We start from the raw sequence: 14,922 nt of genomic DNA on the forward strand, positions 1-14,922 counted from the left end.
AGGAAGCTCTGAAATCTCTTCTAAGCACACAAGACTTCAGCAAGTTATCTATGGGAACTGTTGCATGAATCCTAAGGTATTTGTATTCCAGCTCTTTAGGCACTACACACAATGACATGGATATTTGCAAACTACGTACTTTTGAGGGTTGAGGGCTCTAGCTGAATCAAGCTCTGTATAGTTTCCCTTTAAACTATGAACTAGCTCCCTGAAGATGAAATATCAAGGGTTTGCATTTTACAACTTGTTTTTTGGATGGGAGCACATGAACTATTGGGAAAACACAGACATGTATGAGGAAGAGTAAACTGATGATTAAGAACTAGAGTTGGGAAAGGGATAAAGCTTGTTCAGATAACAGGCTTCCCCTGCTCTCTGGGGCAAGGCGTTCCCTCTGTCATGCCTGAGAGGAAGCACAGCTGCTCTCTCCCCTCTCTCTTTGCAGCACTCTTTTCTCAGTGCTGCTTAACAGGTAAGTGCTGAAAAAAGAAATAGTGCATGTAGAAGGAGTGGGATACACACCCACTTTTTTTAAGCAACCTGGAAGACACTGATGTAAACAAAGAGAGATAGAAAGTTACGAAATGGATAAAAAAATAGGGCAGTCTGTGACTGCTAACAAGGTTGCAAATCCAGTCCTAGTTTCAAGTTTTAATACTTAGTGAGTTTCTTAGCAGTAGCTATGGTACCCATGCACATGCAAAACTTTTAACGTTGGACAAAGACCCACACACAGAGGACTAGCAGCTTTACTTTCTTTTCCCAAGTAATCTAGTATAGAGCTAACAGTCTGTCCTAAGCATTCCCACAAGTGGAAAGGGATGTAGCTGCTCCTACTACATGATAATGAAACATGGGCCTAAAAAAAAAAAAAATTAAAAAAAAAAAAAAAACAACACAAAAAACACCTATTGAAGCAGAAAAGCTACCTAATCTGTTCTGCAGCCTTGTTGGAGGCTCTTTGCTTCAATAAGCCATTCTTTGGCACCATGGTCTGTTGTGGGTTTTTTTAGTATTACAAAGCTCTGAAGTTAGCATAAACATTCTTAACCTTGTTGACATTTCCAAATTTTGTGGATTACTGAGGTTTTCTGAACAGTAGTTATCTGTAGTCTGCTTTTATGATCTCTCCCCATGCATGTGCCCTTAAGAGTCACAGGACAAAAGTAGTTGTGTAACTGCTTTTATTACTCTGTTGAGCACTTCAGAGAAAGCAAAGTTATATAATTTCAGTAGCAGCTTCACTGCCAATGGCTTCAACAGTGAGATTACAAACATTTGAGGAAGGCAACTAACCTTTACAGTTGATATCAAAGCTTATTTCTCCTTTGTTCATGGTATCCAACAGCTGCTTAACTTCTTCAGCATTTCCATTTCTAGCATGATGGAGAAGCTGCTGTTCTGCTTCAGTACTCATCTCTAATAAAGATACAAAATAACCAATTTTGCAATCTCTTACAGTGATATAAGTTATGGCCTAGTATTATAGCACTTTTCTCCCTTATGTAATATTAACAGCACTTTTTCCTATGTGGAATACATTTACTGTGCAAGCTGTTTTCAACTGTCCAGGACACAGTCATGCCACTAAAGCACTAAAGTTCCTTATACAAACAAAGCAGTTAAATGACAAAATACCCATGTTTTCTTGGTTCTCAGTTTTCTAAGTTCTAAACGTGGCTTGAAAGTCGGAACTGTGTGCCACAAATAAGGCAAGCTTTGCTACAAGCCAAACCTAACCCGTAAGCATTTACTTTTTCCTTGTAAGGTTTTCACCATTACCCCTTAAGGTTTTCAGAGACAGTAAGAATAGAACAAACAACAAATACATATGCCTTTAAGTCAAATTATTTCTTCAGAACTAACCAAGACTTATTTGACTGACCCTGGGGAATAGAATCCACATTCACATGGAGGTTCCCAGATAACCATCAGTGACTGACACGATCAGCTCTCAAACTCAGGTGCCTGACCCCCTCCAACCTTGACTTGAAGGGGAGTCAGATACTCAAACAACTGTTTAGATTTCGCATTATCTTTAAGCACAATAGTACAATATAAAGAAGTTACCATGTGACTGTAAAACATAAGTAGCTAATTCTCATCTTACCATTGTTTTTGAACTACAAAACAAACAAACAAACAAAAGGTGCATTTACATATTTCACAGAATAGCACAGCTCAGCACAGGCAAAATCCAACTTTAATATTTTAAATATGTTTTTAAGGGGTGTAAAAAAGCAATGTTAAAAGCAGCTTCAAAGGACTGTGCTGTAACGCACAACTTATTGCTGTTAAAAACAACAAAGATTAATAAGTTGCCCAAATTTAGTGTCTCCGGTTTAGCACCTTCACCTGACATACTAGGTTTACCAGATCCTGCAGAAAACTAGATTTCTGAAGTCAGCTAATGATTTCAAAGAACATTACTGGCCTCACACAGTTAGCTTTCCTAAACTAGCAAAGGTTTTGATTGGTCCCACAAATGGTTTACACTCTGCTGCAATGAACAGGCAGCTTGGTTGCATTATATATGCTCACAGCTAAAATAGATGCAGGAAGCATCTACTACTTTGATAAGACAAGAAGCCACTCAGCAAGCAAAAAGACAGTGAGAACACTGGGTAAACAACAAAAAAGCCTGTAACAGTGACAGATCTTGTAATACTCAAGACTGAGACAGAAGCCTAGAACAGGAGAGATTGCCATAGTGCCAGCAATACAGAGAGGAGAATTTTCCCTACCTTTTGCTCTGTTAGCAAAGGAAGACAGGAAAAAAATAAAAAGTGAGAAAGATCAAGTAAGCCCTTTCTAGCATGTTTCAGAACAGACCAGATCAATCACCCTCAATCTACCATACACACAGGATACAAATGCCTTCTCCTGCAGCAGTTAGACAATACTCTTGTTTGTACCTTCTTTTCAGTTCTACTTAATAAAAGCAAACAAACAACAAAACAGTACTAGTCCTTCTAGTAATACTTCAAGCTCTGAAGTTAAATTCTCCTTTAAACAGGTGACTACCCACTTGTCTGAGGCAACACAGCACAGCGTTATTACTGAGGCAGGTATAATTTTCAGTGAATCAGTTCTACCAGTGCCCAGAAAAATATCAAAGTCACACATGTTAATGTAAAACTGGAGTACTGAAGTCTGTAATAACTTTATCTGAAGCTCAGTGATACTGTTTCAGGGGGACACAGAATGCAGAACTGAGAATCATATAGACAAAAGCTGAGAGGATAGTTAAAGCTCATTTTGTTGGACTATCCATCAGGGATGGAAGAGGAAAAAAGCTCATCTTTCATTTTCACCTCCTCCTACACAATATTTCTTTAGCGATCTCTCAAATGCTTAGATAAGAGAAACATACTCTTATTGTTACCCTGTATCATTCGTCAGCATCCCACATACACAACAGGTATAAATAGTAATATACTCCCAACACATTAAGAAAGTGCAGATTCAATCTGATATTGCTGAGAAGGAAGAAAAAATTGCTTGGGAAGAGAACCAAGAAGCTGATCCAAACGCACCACCCATGTAAGCAGCAAGACCAGCTATGTACACAAGCAGAATCTTAAATGGCTTAAGATACACAGAAAGCTGAATCACTGTGTAAAGTTACTTGCATGATTTTTCTTCCTCTGCCCCCCAAAGCATCATTAGGTTAACATCACCAGTTGGTTTGTACTCTAACAGCAAATATTAGCAGTAGAGGGATATGCATAGTAACAAAGGTAAGAAAGGTCTGTCTGCTTCAATGGTTTAGCTCCCAAAGACTTTGCTGTTTAGGCCAAACCTCCAAATTCAAACATGCTCCACAAGCTTGAAGCATGCAATGATGCAGAAGAATTACTGTCTGACTATTATTAGTCATAGAAGGATCATTCACATGAAAATGTTCCTACAATTGAGGCTGGAAAGTGAATCTGTGTGCAGTTACTCATCAGACAAGAGACAGAACCTAAAGTTCCAGCTAACAAGCTAAATGAAATGCCTGCATGAACCTAGCAGCAAAGGGGCTCTTAACAGAACTTAGCATAATCTTGAAAATACTGCTTTAAGCAACCAGATTTGCTTTGTAATGCAGATCAGCAACCCACCAGTCTCAAGATACCTAACCAGACTATCAGCACCGGTGGAGAAACTTAAGGTTTTTTTTCTTAATTAGCCACAAGGTACTTACTAGCAGGTTAATCTACATCAATTGTGCTGCCTATACGCAAAGTTACTAGGCACTTTTAAGGGAGTGGACATCTGTTCAGTCGGTGGTGTTGCCATCATTACATCACTCCATGAATCCATTGACATAGGTTAAACTGCCTTTCACAGCTCATCTTTATGCCTTCTGCCATTGAAAGGCTGGTATGTTCAGCTCTACAGTCACTGGTATACCATAAGAAAACAACATAAGTACAGTATTTACTGCGTCCTATACAGCCGAGATGTGACTGCAAGGCACTTTTTTTTTAACTAATTAGGAACACTGGAACAGTACCTGACTGCTAATCGAATGTTATCCTTTAAGAAGCTATAAAGAATAGCATCAAGATGCTCTGCTTATATCTTTTTCTACGAGACCTATGCCAGAGCGATCTTCTCACACTATCACAGCACCTATATTCACACAGAAGTTGTTACCAACACAGAGAGCTCAGGTTACCATTTTGCCTGCACACCTGCTTAAGGGGGCTTTGCAGAATACTTAACCACAAAAGGCTACCTAACTACCAACTCTTATCCAACAGCCAGGAGAGAATGCATGTAAAAAAACTCCTCCCTTTCTCAAAAAGCTGTCTACAAAGACCTAAAGTGCCATCCCTGACCACAGGGTAGCACTATTGATAAGACCCACTTGCTTTTGCTTTGATTTCTTCTCCTGCTGAGGCCTCCTGCCATGTTGACAGCCCAGAACAGCACCAGCACACACTAACCAGAACATGGCTGGTTTTCACTCTGCTGCAACTTGATAAGCAGCAGAAGCAGTGTTGGCACTGCCTAATTTCATGTTAAGGCTGAGTCAGCATATGAAGCTTCCTATTCATAATGAAGAGTAAGGTTAGTAAAAAGCACAGCACTGCCTAGTATTTCAAGAGATCTCCCTCTAGCAATGAAAACTAGATTCCTGTAGGAAAAGATGATACTCGCTCAGGAAGCCTTCTTACATGTCCCAGCTAGCACATATAATGAAATGATGTGATGCTTGTAAAGGAGAAGGACAAAATGCACCAAACCACACAAACAGACAGAACCTGTCTACAAACCCACACAACACATCGCACTGACAGGAGATGCTGCAAGAAGGAAGAGCTGCAGTACTAAAAGCAGGAGCGATATTACCTAAACGTAGTTATTTCAGCTAAAGCGTTGCAGAAGTTAAAAACTGAACATGCTTCTATGACACAACCTCATGGTACTTCACGTGAAATCACCACCTAATCTGAAACAAAGTTACTGTCTGCTCAGTAGCAATTAAGGCGGATGCAAATAACACGGCATCTGTTCAATTGCCAAGGCAATAGCTATTTTAACTAATCCTCCTTCTTCGCCATCTCCCAGCTGTTTTCTGCACAGAGTTTAGTTCTGTTACGCCAAAGACTTTCAGCCCAGGAGCTCTGAACAACCTTACCGCAGCTGGTGCGAGTTCTCACCGGATACAGCAGGCAAGCACAGCTCCGAGCAAGCAAGAACTTCAGCAGAAGCCCTGGAGTTCTCTACGTGCGCCTGGAGCCCAGCAGTCCGTTTCGGTGCCGGCAACTACACCCTTTTTTTTTTTTTTTTTTTTCCACGGCGATCGGCTCACGCGTCACAGCAACTTCGCTTCTTGCCAGTGGCAAAGGTGCGCTCAGGCCCAGGGCGGGGATCCCCGCACCTGGAGGCACCGGCCACCCGCACCCAGCTCCGCCGCCACCGCGGGGGCTGCTGCGGGGAGGAGGAGGAGGAGGAGGAGTGGCGGGAGGAAGAGCCACACGCAGCAGGCCCTCACACCCCTCCCGCAGGCCAGAGCCTCCCGCTGGCTGCCTTGGCTGCCTCCGTTTCGGCTCCTGGGCCTCTAGGCAGCTGTACGCTGGGCAGCCCCCCGCACGGCTCGCCGGGCCGAGGCTCTGAGAGGCTCCCGGGGGGGGGGGCGGGAAGCAGCGACACCCGCAGACGCGGCCGCAGCCTGGGGGAGCAGCGAGCCGGGCCCTCCGGGGCGGGCGGCCCGGCGGGGCACGTCCCCCCGCACGCAGCGCCGGCCGCGCAGGCCTCCCCGGCGCAGCAGGCCCGCCGCGGCCCCGGCAGCCGGCTCGGGCTGAGCCCGCCGCTCCCTCCTCCCGCCCGCCCGCCCCACGGGACGGGCGGCAACCGGCCGGGGAGCAGCCCCGGGCCGGGGGGGGGAAGGGGACAACGTAGCAGCAGTAAATAAGCGGAGGGCGCGGCGGGAGGGCACGTCTCCCCCTCACCCCTTCCTCCCCCCCCGGCCCGGGGCGGGTGGGCTGTCCCGCCCGCCTCGCCGCTCCGCTCCCCGCAGCTCCCGCCGCCGCCCGCCGTGCTCCCCGCACCGGCACGTGACACACACCCCCCCCCCGCCCCGGCGGCGCGGGACGCCCGGGGGGGCCGAGCCCCGCACCCCCCGCCCCGCCAGCGCGGTCCCGCTCAGCGGGGCCGGGCGGCAGGAGGGAGGCGGCGGGGCCGTCCCGCACGCGTGGGGCCGGTCCCGCAGGCCCCGCACGGCTCGGCTCGGCGCGGCGCAGCCCGCCGGGGCTCGGGGCGAAGCGGGTCCCGCCTGCGCCGGGAGCGGGGGCGAGAGGGGGGCGGCGGGGACGTGCGGGCACCGAGGGGCGCTCGCAGCCGCGTGGAGGACTCGGGACAGGACGGCATCAGAAGAGAACGCCAGAGTGCGGGAACGACGTGTCCCCAGAGGGTGAAAGAGGCGTCCTGGGCAGTCGCGTGGGTCTCGTACACAAACGCGGGGCAAGTCAGGGGAATCGGTGAGGGGACACACTGCTCCTGAGGACAGCGTACCCGAAAGCAGCCCGAGACAGCAAGAGCTTGGGGTACTCCGGTGAACAAAAAGGCCCACTAGCCCACCGCTCCGTCCCATCTGCTCCTCCCGCCCTTACTTGTTTCCCTCTACGCCTTTTCCAGTTCAAGCCAAATGGCCGGCATCTTATTTAGCATCTGAGAGGGGTTTTGCGTCTTGAGAGCTCCCACTGCGCTTTTGAAATCCTGTAGGAAGGAACTTGTTAAGAAAGTAGGGAAGCTTTGTGGTGTTCAGGCATGACTGGGTCTGTGTCACATGCAGGAAGAGGGCGGAAAAGGCAGGGCAGGAGCCACAGGTGCCTTGAGAAACTATCTCAAGAGATGAGGACGAAACTTCTGTTCCAAAAGTGGGCAAGTTTAAACCTGAGGAATTCTTGTGAAACTCTTGATACATAAATAATGAGGTGTGCTTAATATTTCTGTATTGTCTATAGCTACGTATATTTTTTGTGTTTTAAGAATGAAATATCAAAAGAAGAGAAGGAACGGTTCCACACCTGGGGAGATTACACAGATTTACTGTGTCTGGACTTCTGGTTTTCGTTACTTTAAATTGGCTTACCTTACTTAAGAGACCTTCTTCCAGAGATACTTCAGCAATAAGTATATGATGTTTGAGCAGCTTCAGTGAAGGATCACCTTGACTCTCCTTCCTTAGGAGCAGGTCTTCAAGGTGCTATCCTTACTTTCTGAGCCCTAGCTGTTTCAGGCCCACATTCCTATCTTTTCTCACTCTCTTGGCTGCTGCTGCCAGTCTGTCTAAGCTTATTTCCTTTTCTTTCTTCCTCTTGCTTCATGCTTTGAGCTATCTTTCACAAAGCTGCAACTGCTCCCAGCAACCTCACTATATAAAATCCACAAACCCTCCCTTTTCCTGTTTTGTATTATATTTACACACATAAATGCTGTCTAAAAATATTTAGATTAACTCCACCTATTTGTTATAATTTCTGTAATGAAATCCAAGTATCAGCAATCCCTCTTTATAATTTATTGCTGCTGTATAATCCATTGCAATGCAGAACGTAAGTCACAGCCCAGAGCTTTTCCCTCAAGCCAGTCAGACTGTAGCTCTCCATTCTGCACCAGGGAGCTAGGGTAATGATTGAGAGGGACAGTGAAGGCTTTTTCTGACTCTCAGTAAGAAAGAGATGCCATCAAATGGCTTAATAAGATACCTGTTTTAAAAAGAAAGAATAAAGAAGAGTAATAAAGATAGCGCGTAAATCTTATGTCCCTTCAGATGCTGTGAAGCCCATGTTCCAGCAGCATTGGACTGACCCCGGACAGACTTCTCCCACCACACACTCCACAAATCCCATCCTCCTTGGTGATTCAAGCTGTTTTAGTTTTCTTGTAAGAAAACAGCTGTTCATAAAGGATGTTCACATGCGAACTTGCTGCACCTCTGCATAAAGGCAAGGCCACGCAGGTGGTGTAATCAGAGGCACCAAGTGGGAGCTGCCTGTAGGCTCTTCTGAGACAAGCAGTGGTGGAGTTTATCCTGCAGCCAAGGGAGCTGTGCACCACAGCACAGACCTGGGCCCGCTCAGGTTAACTGTACTGTGGGTCACTCTGACCTTTAGGTCAGATCACAACAATCCTCCTGTTTCCAGCATTTTTAAAGAACATCTATTTTTCACCCGTGTTTTGCTTCCTTGCACATCCCAGACAAAACCCAGTGCGTTTTGGAGTTTGACTCCAAATATGAGAATAGGAGGGAATATGAGAAAAACAGTATTGCTGATATGAAGGGTTCCCTGCCTTTTGAGCATACCTTTCACCATTTTCCCCCATGTCTTTCCTTTTTCAGATAACCTGCTGAAATTAGTGATGCAGAAAGCATGAAACACTTTCCATGTTTGGGCTGGGTGCACTGGCAAACAGCCTTGCAAAGAACTCACGGAACCATTTTATCAATGATTTTCACAGCATAGTATATTTTATATCATCTCATATTCTGGTATGGGGCAATGGGACAACCTGACAGGAATCAAAAGCTGTATGTCCATAGCACTTTCTCAGGAGAATGTTAGGGATGGAGCTTCTCCTGGCTGTAGTGCATAAACAACTTGTTGAATTAATTGCTGCGGGCAATCGAACCCTATGACTAGCAGTATTTCAGCTGGATATTTTAAAACAATAACAATCTTCATTGCCATTACTTGAAAACAGACAACAGTGCTATTGTGGTTGATGTCATCATTAGCAATTATTCAAGCCAAGATGCTGATATTTTTTTTCATTTTGCAAGGTACCACTTGCAGCTAAGAAAAGACCAGCAGTCTTCCCCACACCCCTTTCTGCCTCTGCACAGTTGACTGAGGTTGCTACTGGTTTATCTGGGGCTGAACTAAGGAAGAACTTTCGGAAAATATTTCAGACTTGGAAATGGACAAGGATTGTTTCTACACCTCCCATGAAACGTCACTATTTTATTTGTGATACAACAACTCTTTATTGCACTGACAATTCTTTTCTTCCTCTTCAGACTGGAGCACACCAGTCAAATTTGAGACATACAACTTACTAGGAGAGTGTACACATGGGAATGTGTAATGGTTTAACACTGGAGTGGCAGTTAAACAAATGACAGATGCTCTCTAGTAACTGAAAAGAAAAATTACTAGAAAGAAAATGGGTTCTAACCAGGACATTATGATAAATGGAAGTGGTACATGATACATGGTTGCATGTATGTAAAATGTTTAATGACTGTTTGTTAACTGACCAGCTGTCATCAGACATAAACTAATTTTTTTTTCTTAGTAGCTTGCATACAGCCCTGGTGCACTTCTTCAGAAAGTTCCTCCTCAACTCTGCTTGGAGCAGTGCAGCAAGCACAGACCCCTGTCGTATTTCCACACCAATTTTATTTACTGGGCTGGTGGAAGACAGCCACACTAGAATGAGTTTATGTGCTGGCACTCTCACATGTGATTCCTGCAGATCTTCTCCCTCAGTTACAAAGAGCAACTTCCAGTGAGTGATGAAAGCAATTTTTCTTGTTGTTCTGAACTGCCTGCAGTAGAAATTTTTACAGATTTGAGTCTGTTGCTGGTACTCACTTACTACTTTGCAAGAAATAACCCTGTAATGTGGTCAGTCTGCAGATGGTGTGACCCAGATTAACTGCTGAGATTAGGAATTATTTTTTCTGCTCAAAGCAGCCCTGAAACAAGATCAAACAGTTTCTGGAGGTATCCTCTAGCAGAAAGAAACCCCATATAATAAAGTGCATTTTAACATGCCTTTTTAATCTGTATGTAAGAATGGCAGGAGAAAATGCGAGAATTCACAGATCCTCTTATTCCAGGAGCCTCCTAAAACCAGCCAGTAGTTATTACTTCATTTAAAAGCTTTCAGATTTCTCTAGCTCTACAGAAGACAACTGCATACAGCTATAGCCAGCTGGATTGTGGCTAAAATAGAAGAAATGTTCTTAACCAAGGTGTAAATTACCTTCTGCTTCTGTTTTGTCTTACTAGACATGTAGTCTTAGACCAAGATTTAGGCTTGTTTATTCACTTTTTTTGTTCTTGAGATTGAATCAGTTTGGTTTGGTTTTTGTTCCGAAATGAAAAATCAGCTGTGTGTGGAGAGCTTGGAAGCACAAACTGTATAGCTAATTTATATCAATTTAGAGTGCAATCCTGCAAAACACATACTTGTTAAACTGAAATTAGCTGAACTATTTTGTGCTTAAATGTATAAATGCTCCTTATTGGAATGCCCAGATTGAGATTTATATTTTATGTAGGGTGGAATTGGAACATTAAAGAAAATTTTGTGTTTTGCTGTTAAGTTACTATAGCAAAATGCTCTCCTTGAGCTGTTAAGATAAAGCTACAGTACTGGCAGAGCACCAATGGGAAATAGAAGGAAATCCTGCTCAAAAACAGAAAAGAGAACTGAGGACATTAATTGGTAGTACCTGACACGACAGTGTCCTTATTTGTTCTTAATTGTTTTTTAAATTTTTTTTATCTTTTATAAAACAATAATTGCAAATACAACATGCTGTTTGAACTGTTGCATGCAAAATTAGGTATGATTATTTATATTTTACTCCAGTGCTTTATTTCTGATATATTTTTCTTAGTCCTGTATTTTCACTTATTTGTGATTCAGTCCTGATTGATCCCTCTGTGTTTGCATACTGTGGCCCCATCAAAGTTAACAGTAAAAAATCCCATCACCTCTAGTGCAGTTAAGATTTCATGATGTATGCTTTCAATGGGATTCTTAGTCACAAATCAGAATCCTTCACTCATATCAAGTGTGGCATTTTATTCCTAACCAGCATTTATTTTGTGCTGTCAAACTCTATATTGTCTTCCTAACGTAAGTTACGTAACACCTTGGTTTATCATGCAAATCTAAAGTTTCGAAGGCTTGGATCATGAAGTTAAAAAAAAAGACTAGTGGAGAGAAAATAAATTGCAATAAATTAAACTCACATGATCTGAAGTTATATACACAGGGAGAATGAGGTTTTCAGCTAGTTCCTTGTCTTTATGGTGACATAAAAACGTGGCTATTTACCTCCCCCATCAGGACAGATTTGGTAGTAGAATGTAAGCAGTATTTCATGAAATCGAAAAGCATTTCTGATTTTTAACTGTTTTTGGTTCCCCCCCCCCAAAAAAAAAAAATGTTGATAGCTTTTACATGCATTGCATTTAAATAACATTCTTATTTATACTGTCTGTGTAAATCTTGCTACCTTAACTATGTGAATATTATTTGTATCTTGTTCAAGCTTTTTGTGCTTTATGGTTAGATTCTGGTTCCAGAAAGGCATCAGTAACTACCCAATGTATTATCTTGCCCTGACAAGACAGAACGAAGACTTTGGATTCCCTGTAGCAATTTGGGTCACTTCCTGACATTTAGGGTCTTCTTTTGCTTGATTTATTTGATTTGAGCTTTAAATGTTTTTGTTTGCTCTCTATAGTTCACAAAGACAGAACTGATGGATCAAAGGTTAGATTTAGCAACCATTTTAAATATCAAAGTTCATGCATTGCTGTGAAGAGTATCAGTTTGGGAGACACCTCACCAGAAAGAACAGTGAGGTTCAGTTATGTACTAGCAGAAGACCCCAAATATCTCAGTAAACTCTACTATGCTGTTACCCCTAGTTTGAAAGCTGTGGATATGTATTTCATATCCTGTTTTTACAGAATGATTTTTTCAGACAGACAAAGAAAATAATTAGCTGTGAAATAGTCTGGAACACAGTATCAATTCAGCTACTCTGTCATTAATTTAGTATATATGAACATGTTGGAGATTCATTACCAACTTTTCTCTCAATTTCAGTTTAGTAAGACTTAACAGAAATATAGCTGACACTGAAAGGAAGTTAAATAATCCTCATTAATCTGTCAGAGATGTTTACAGTCCACACAGCTTTTGTGATTTGTTCTTTGTGTCTTCTTATCCAGTACAGTTTCCTCCTGACCTAATGGCAGGTTGCTGAAGTCCTTCCTATCAGAGCTTTTATATGGATTACAGAAAAAAAAAACAGTCATAAAAAATGTCAATAACAATTTTAAGCTATTTACTAACAAACAGTGTGTATAGTCATGCAAACTCATTTGTTCAGCTAAGTAAACTAGCAAGCACAATATAGAGATTGCTATCAGGAAGTTAAAAATGTCTTGTAGTGTCAAAGCTCTGTTTTTGAACTTATAAGGCAATTTAGCATTAGGATGAACAGATGCAGATCTCTTTCAGGTGCTTATAGATTAAATACAATTTTGTTACATTTTGGATGGAAGGCAATTGTTTTAAAAAAACTTCTTTCTCTCTCAAAATTAAGTGGGCTTTGCTTGATAAAATGTGCATTTTTGTCATGGTGTGAAACTGGGTATATTCTTTTTATTATTATTTCAAAAACAAATAAGCCAACTGTATCCATGACACTGAAGACAAAAAGCCTCACTGAACTTGGAAAAAAATACTTCCCAGTTATTGAATATGGAAAAAGCTTTAGTACATATAAGCTCACAACAGGAAAGTTATATATTTAGCTATATTGGTTACCAAAAAACATCAAGATAGAGTTCTATTTTATTTTTTCAATTACTATGGATTGGTTTACCTAAGAAAAAAGAGCAGTTTTTGTCAAACTTTCGTCCCTGTAATCTGAACATGGGATATAAGATTTTGGGCTCAGATAGCATCGATAGCGTTCTTCAATAAGTTCTAATATGCATGTAAAACCACACATGCTATTAAATACTTCAAAATTTCAATTAAAATTTAGGAGCCAAAATAGGAGTGTGAAAACGAAGTATTTTCTTGAATCTAGGTCTAAATGTGGAACCAAATTTTGCTTTCTTGACCATCTCTGTCATTTTTTTGCCTTCAAGTTAGCGTTATTAGCTAAAGTGGCAATCTAATTTCCAGTAGAACTACAAGCCCAATAATACATTCACATGAGTATCCTAGGAATTAGTGCTTTCTCAGCAATCTATCCCATCTTCCAGCCCCAAGACAAGATTAACTTAGTTCAGGGCTAACCTCTCTTGCACCTCCCAGTGATGATGGCTCAATAAAGTCCTCAGTGTTCAGGTTTTTCTCGTAATGATCTGAATCTTATTTCCTGCAATGTAAGGTAACATGTCACTTCATCAGCACGTAGTATTGGGCCGGTCTTTGCAACAGCTTGTCTGTAAAGATGATTATCACAGCACCACCCCTCTTCACTCAGGATGACTGACTAGTTGACAAATTCTCTGTAGCATACGATCTGAATCTCTCAACCTTCAGCACTATATATTTGTAGTTCACATCTTTTCTACATCTGAGAATGAGGAAGAATGTAGTCTCTCCTCTGCAGCTAAGGCTGCTTACCTTTCTCAGGCTTCTCTTTAAACTAACAAACTCCTTCTCTCCAGTATTTTCAGAATCCAGGCTTACTAGATTTGAGATTGATTTCATTGCTTTAATCCATCCAGACTTCAGTTAGTGCAGTTAGAACTTCCTTCTTGAAGTGCAGTCCTAAAACGGGACATAGAATTCCAGCTGGAGCTTTAGTGGTTCCATACAAAGCAGGATTACCTCACCTTTTACCATTGTGTGGTTGGACATCCCAGAACGGTGGTTCAGCTTTCAGCAAAAGCATGGTGGCATTGGCAGATACTTAGCTTGGGATTCACTGTAATTCCCGAATAATTTCTGCAGAGCTGCTGTGTAACCAGTAGTTTTCCAGCCTGAGTATATGCAGTTGATAATACAGTGCTGGGTTTGTCTCTACTTGGTTGCATCCTGGGTTGTTTTTGTTTGTTTGTTTGTTGGGGTTTTTAAATTTTTTGTGTGTTTTTGTTCGTTTGTTTGGGGTTTTGTTGTTTTGGTGTAGATTATTTGTGTGTGTGGTTTTAGAATGTGTGTCCTGCTTCTCACAATCATTCTTAACTCTTAAATCCTGTTCTCTAAAGCAAGTGGTGATTCTCCCAGCTTTTGAGAAAGGGGAGAGCAAAGCTTACCTTGAATTCTTCACCACTAGGTCAGCATAAAACCACATAGAAAGAAAACATCTGAACTAGAAACTGCAAAAAAGGTGACACCCGTACCTTGCAATCAAGCACAAAAAGATCTTTGCTGATCAGTGCTGTAAGAGAGATACATAAAAATTTTCAATGTTAAATAAACGAACTGTATTTCTATAACTGTAATGGACACTGCTTGGAACATGTATGATTTTTTCAAATATTTTATATATATTTATTTATTTATTTAGAAATTATGTGGCTATGAGAACGCCAATTGAGTTACAAAAATGCAAAGTAAAAATGAGTGTGTCTGTAAAATTATCACTGAAATATAACTGCTTATACACGTTATTTAAAAAATAGGATGTAACGCATAAAGCCATAAATACCCCCT

At 42.1% G+C, this 14,922-nt stretch overlaps 1 protein-coding gene across 3 annotated transcripts in view; it reads right to left on the reverse strand.

Moving 5' to 3' along the window:
• Window positions 1-6,053, reverse strand: part of OSBPL1A (oxysterol binding protein like 1A) — a 73,114-nt gene extending 67,061 nt beyond the window's left edge. Inside the window, exons 1-2 of one of the 3 annotated variants that reach the window (XM_051609550.1) lie at window positions 5,655-6,053; window positions 1,297-1,419 (exon numbers count right to left, since the gene is read on the reverse strand). In XM_051609550.1, coding sequence (XP_051465510.1) covers window positions 1,297-1,417 — 121 coding nt within the window. In that variant the 5' untranslated portion in view covers window positions 1,418-1,419; window positions 5,655-6,053. Of the gene's footprint in view, window positions 1-1,296; window positions 1,420-5,632 lie in introns of all 3 variants that reach the window. The other 2 variants (XM_051609549.1, XM_051609551.1) reach the window with 2 other exon arrangements.
• Between the last annotated feature and the right edge of the window lie 8,869 nt (window positions 6,054-14,922).

The sequence above is a fragment of the Apus apus genome, chromosome 2, assembly GCF_020740795.1.
Source record: "Apus apus isolate bApuApu2 chromosome 2, bApuApu2.pri.cur, whole genome shotgun sequence".
NCBI lineage: Eukaryota > Metazoa > Chordata > Aves > Apodiformes > Apodidae > Apus > Apus apus.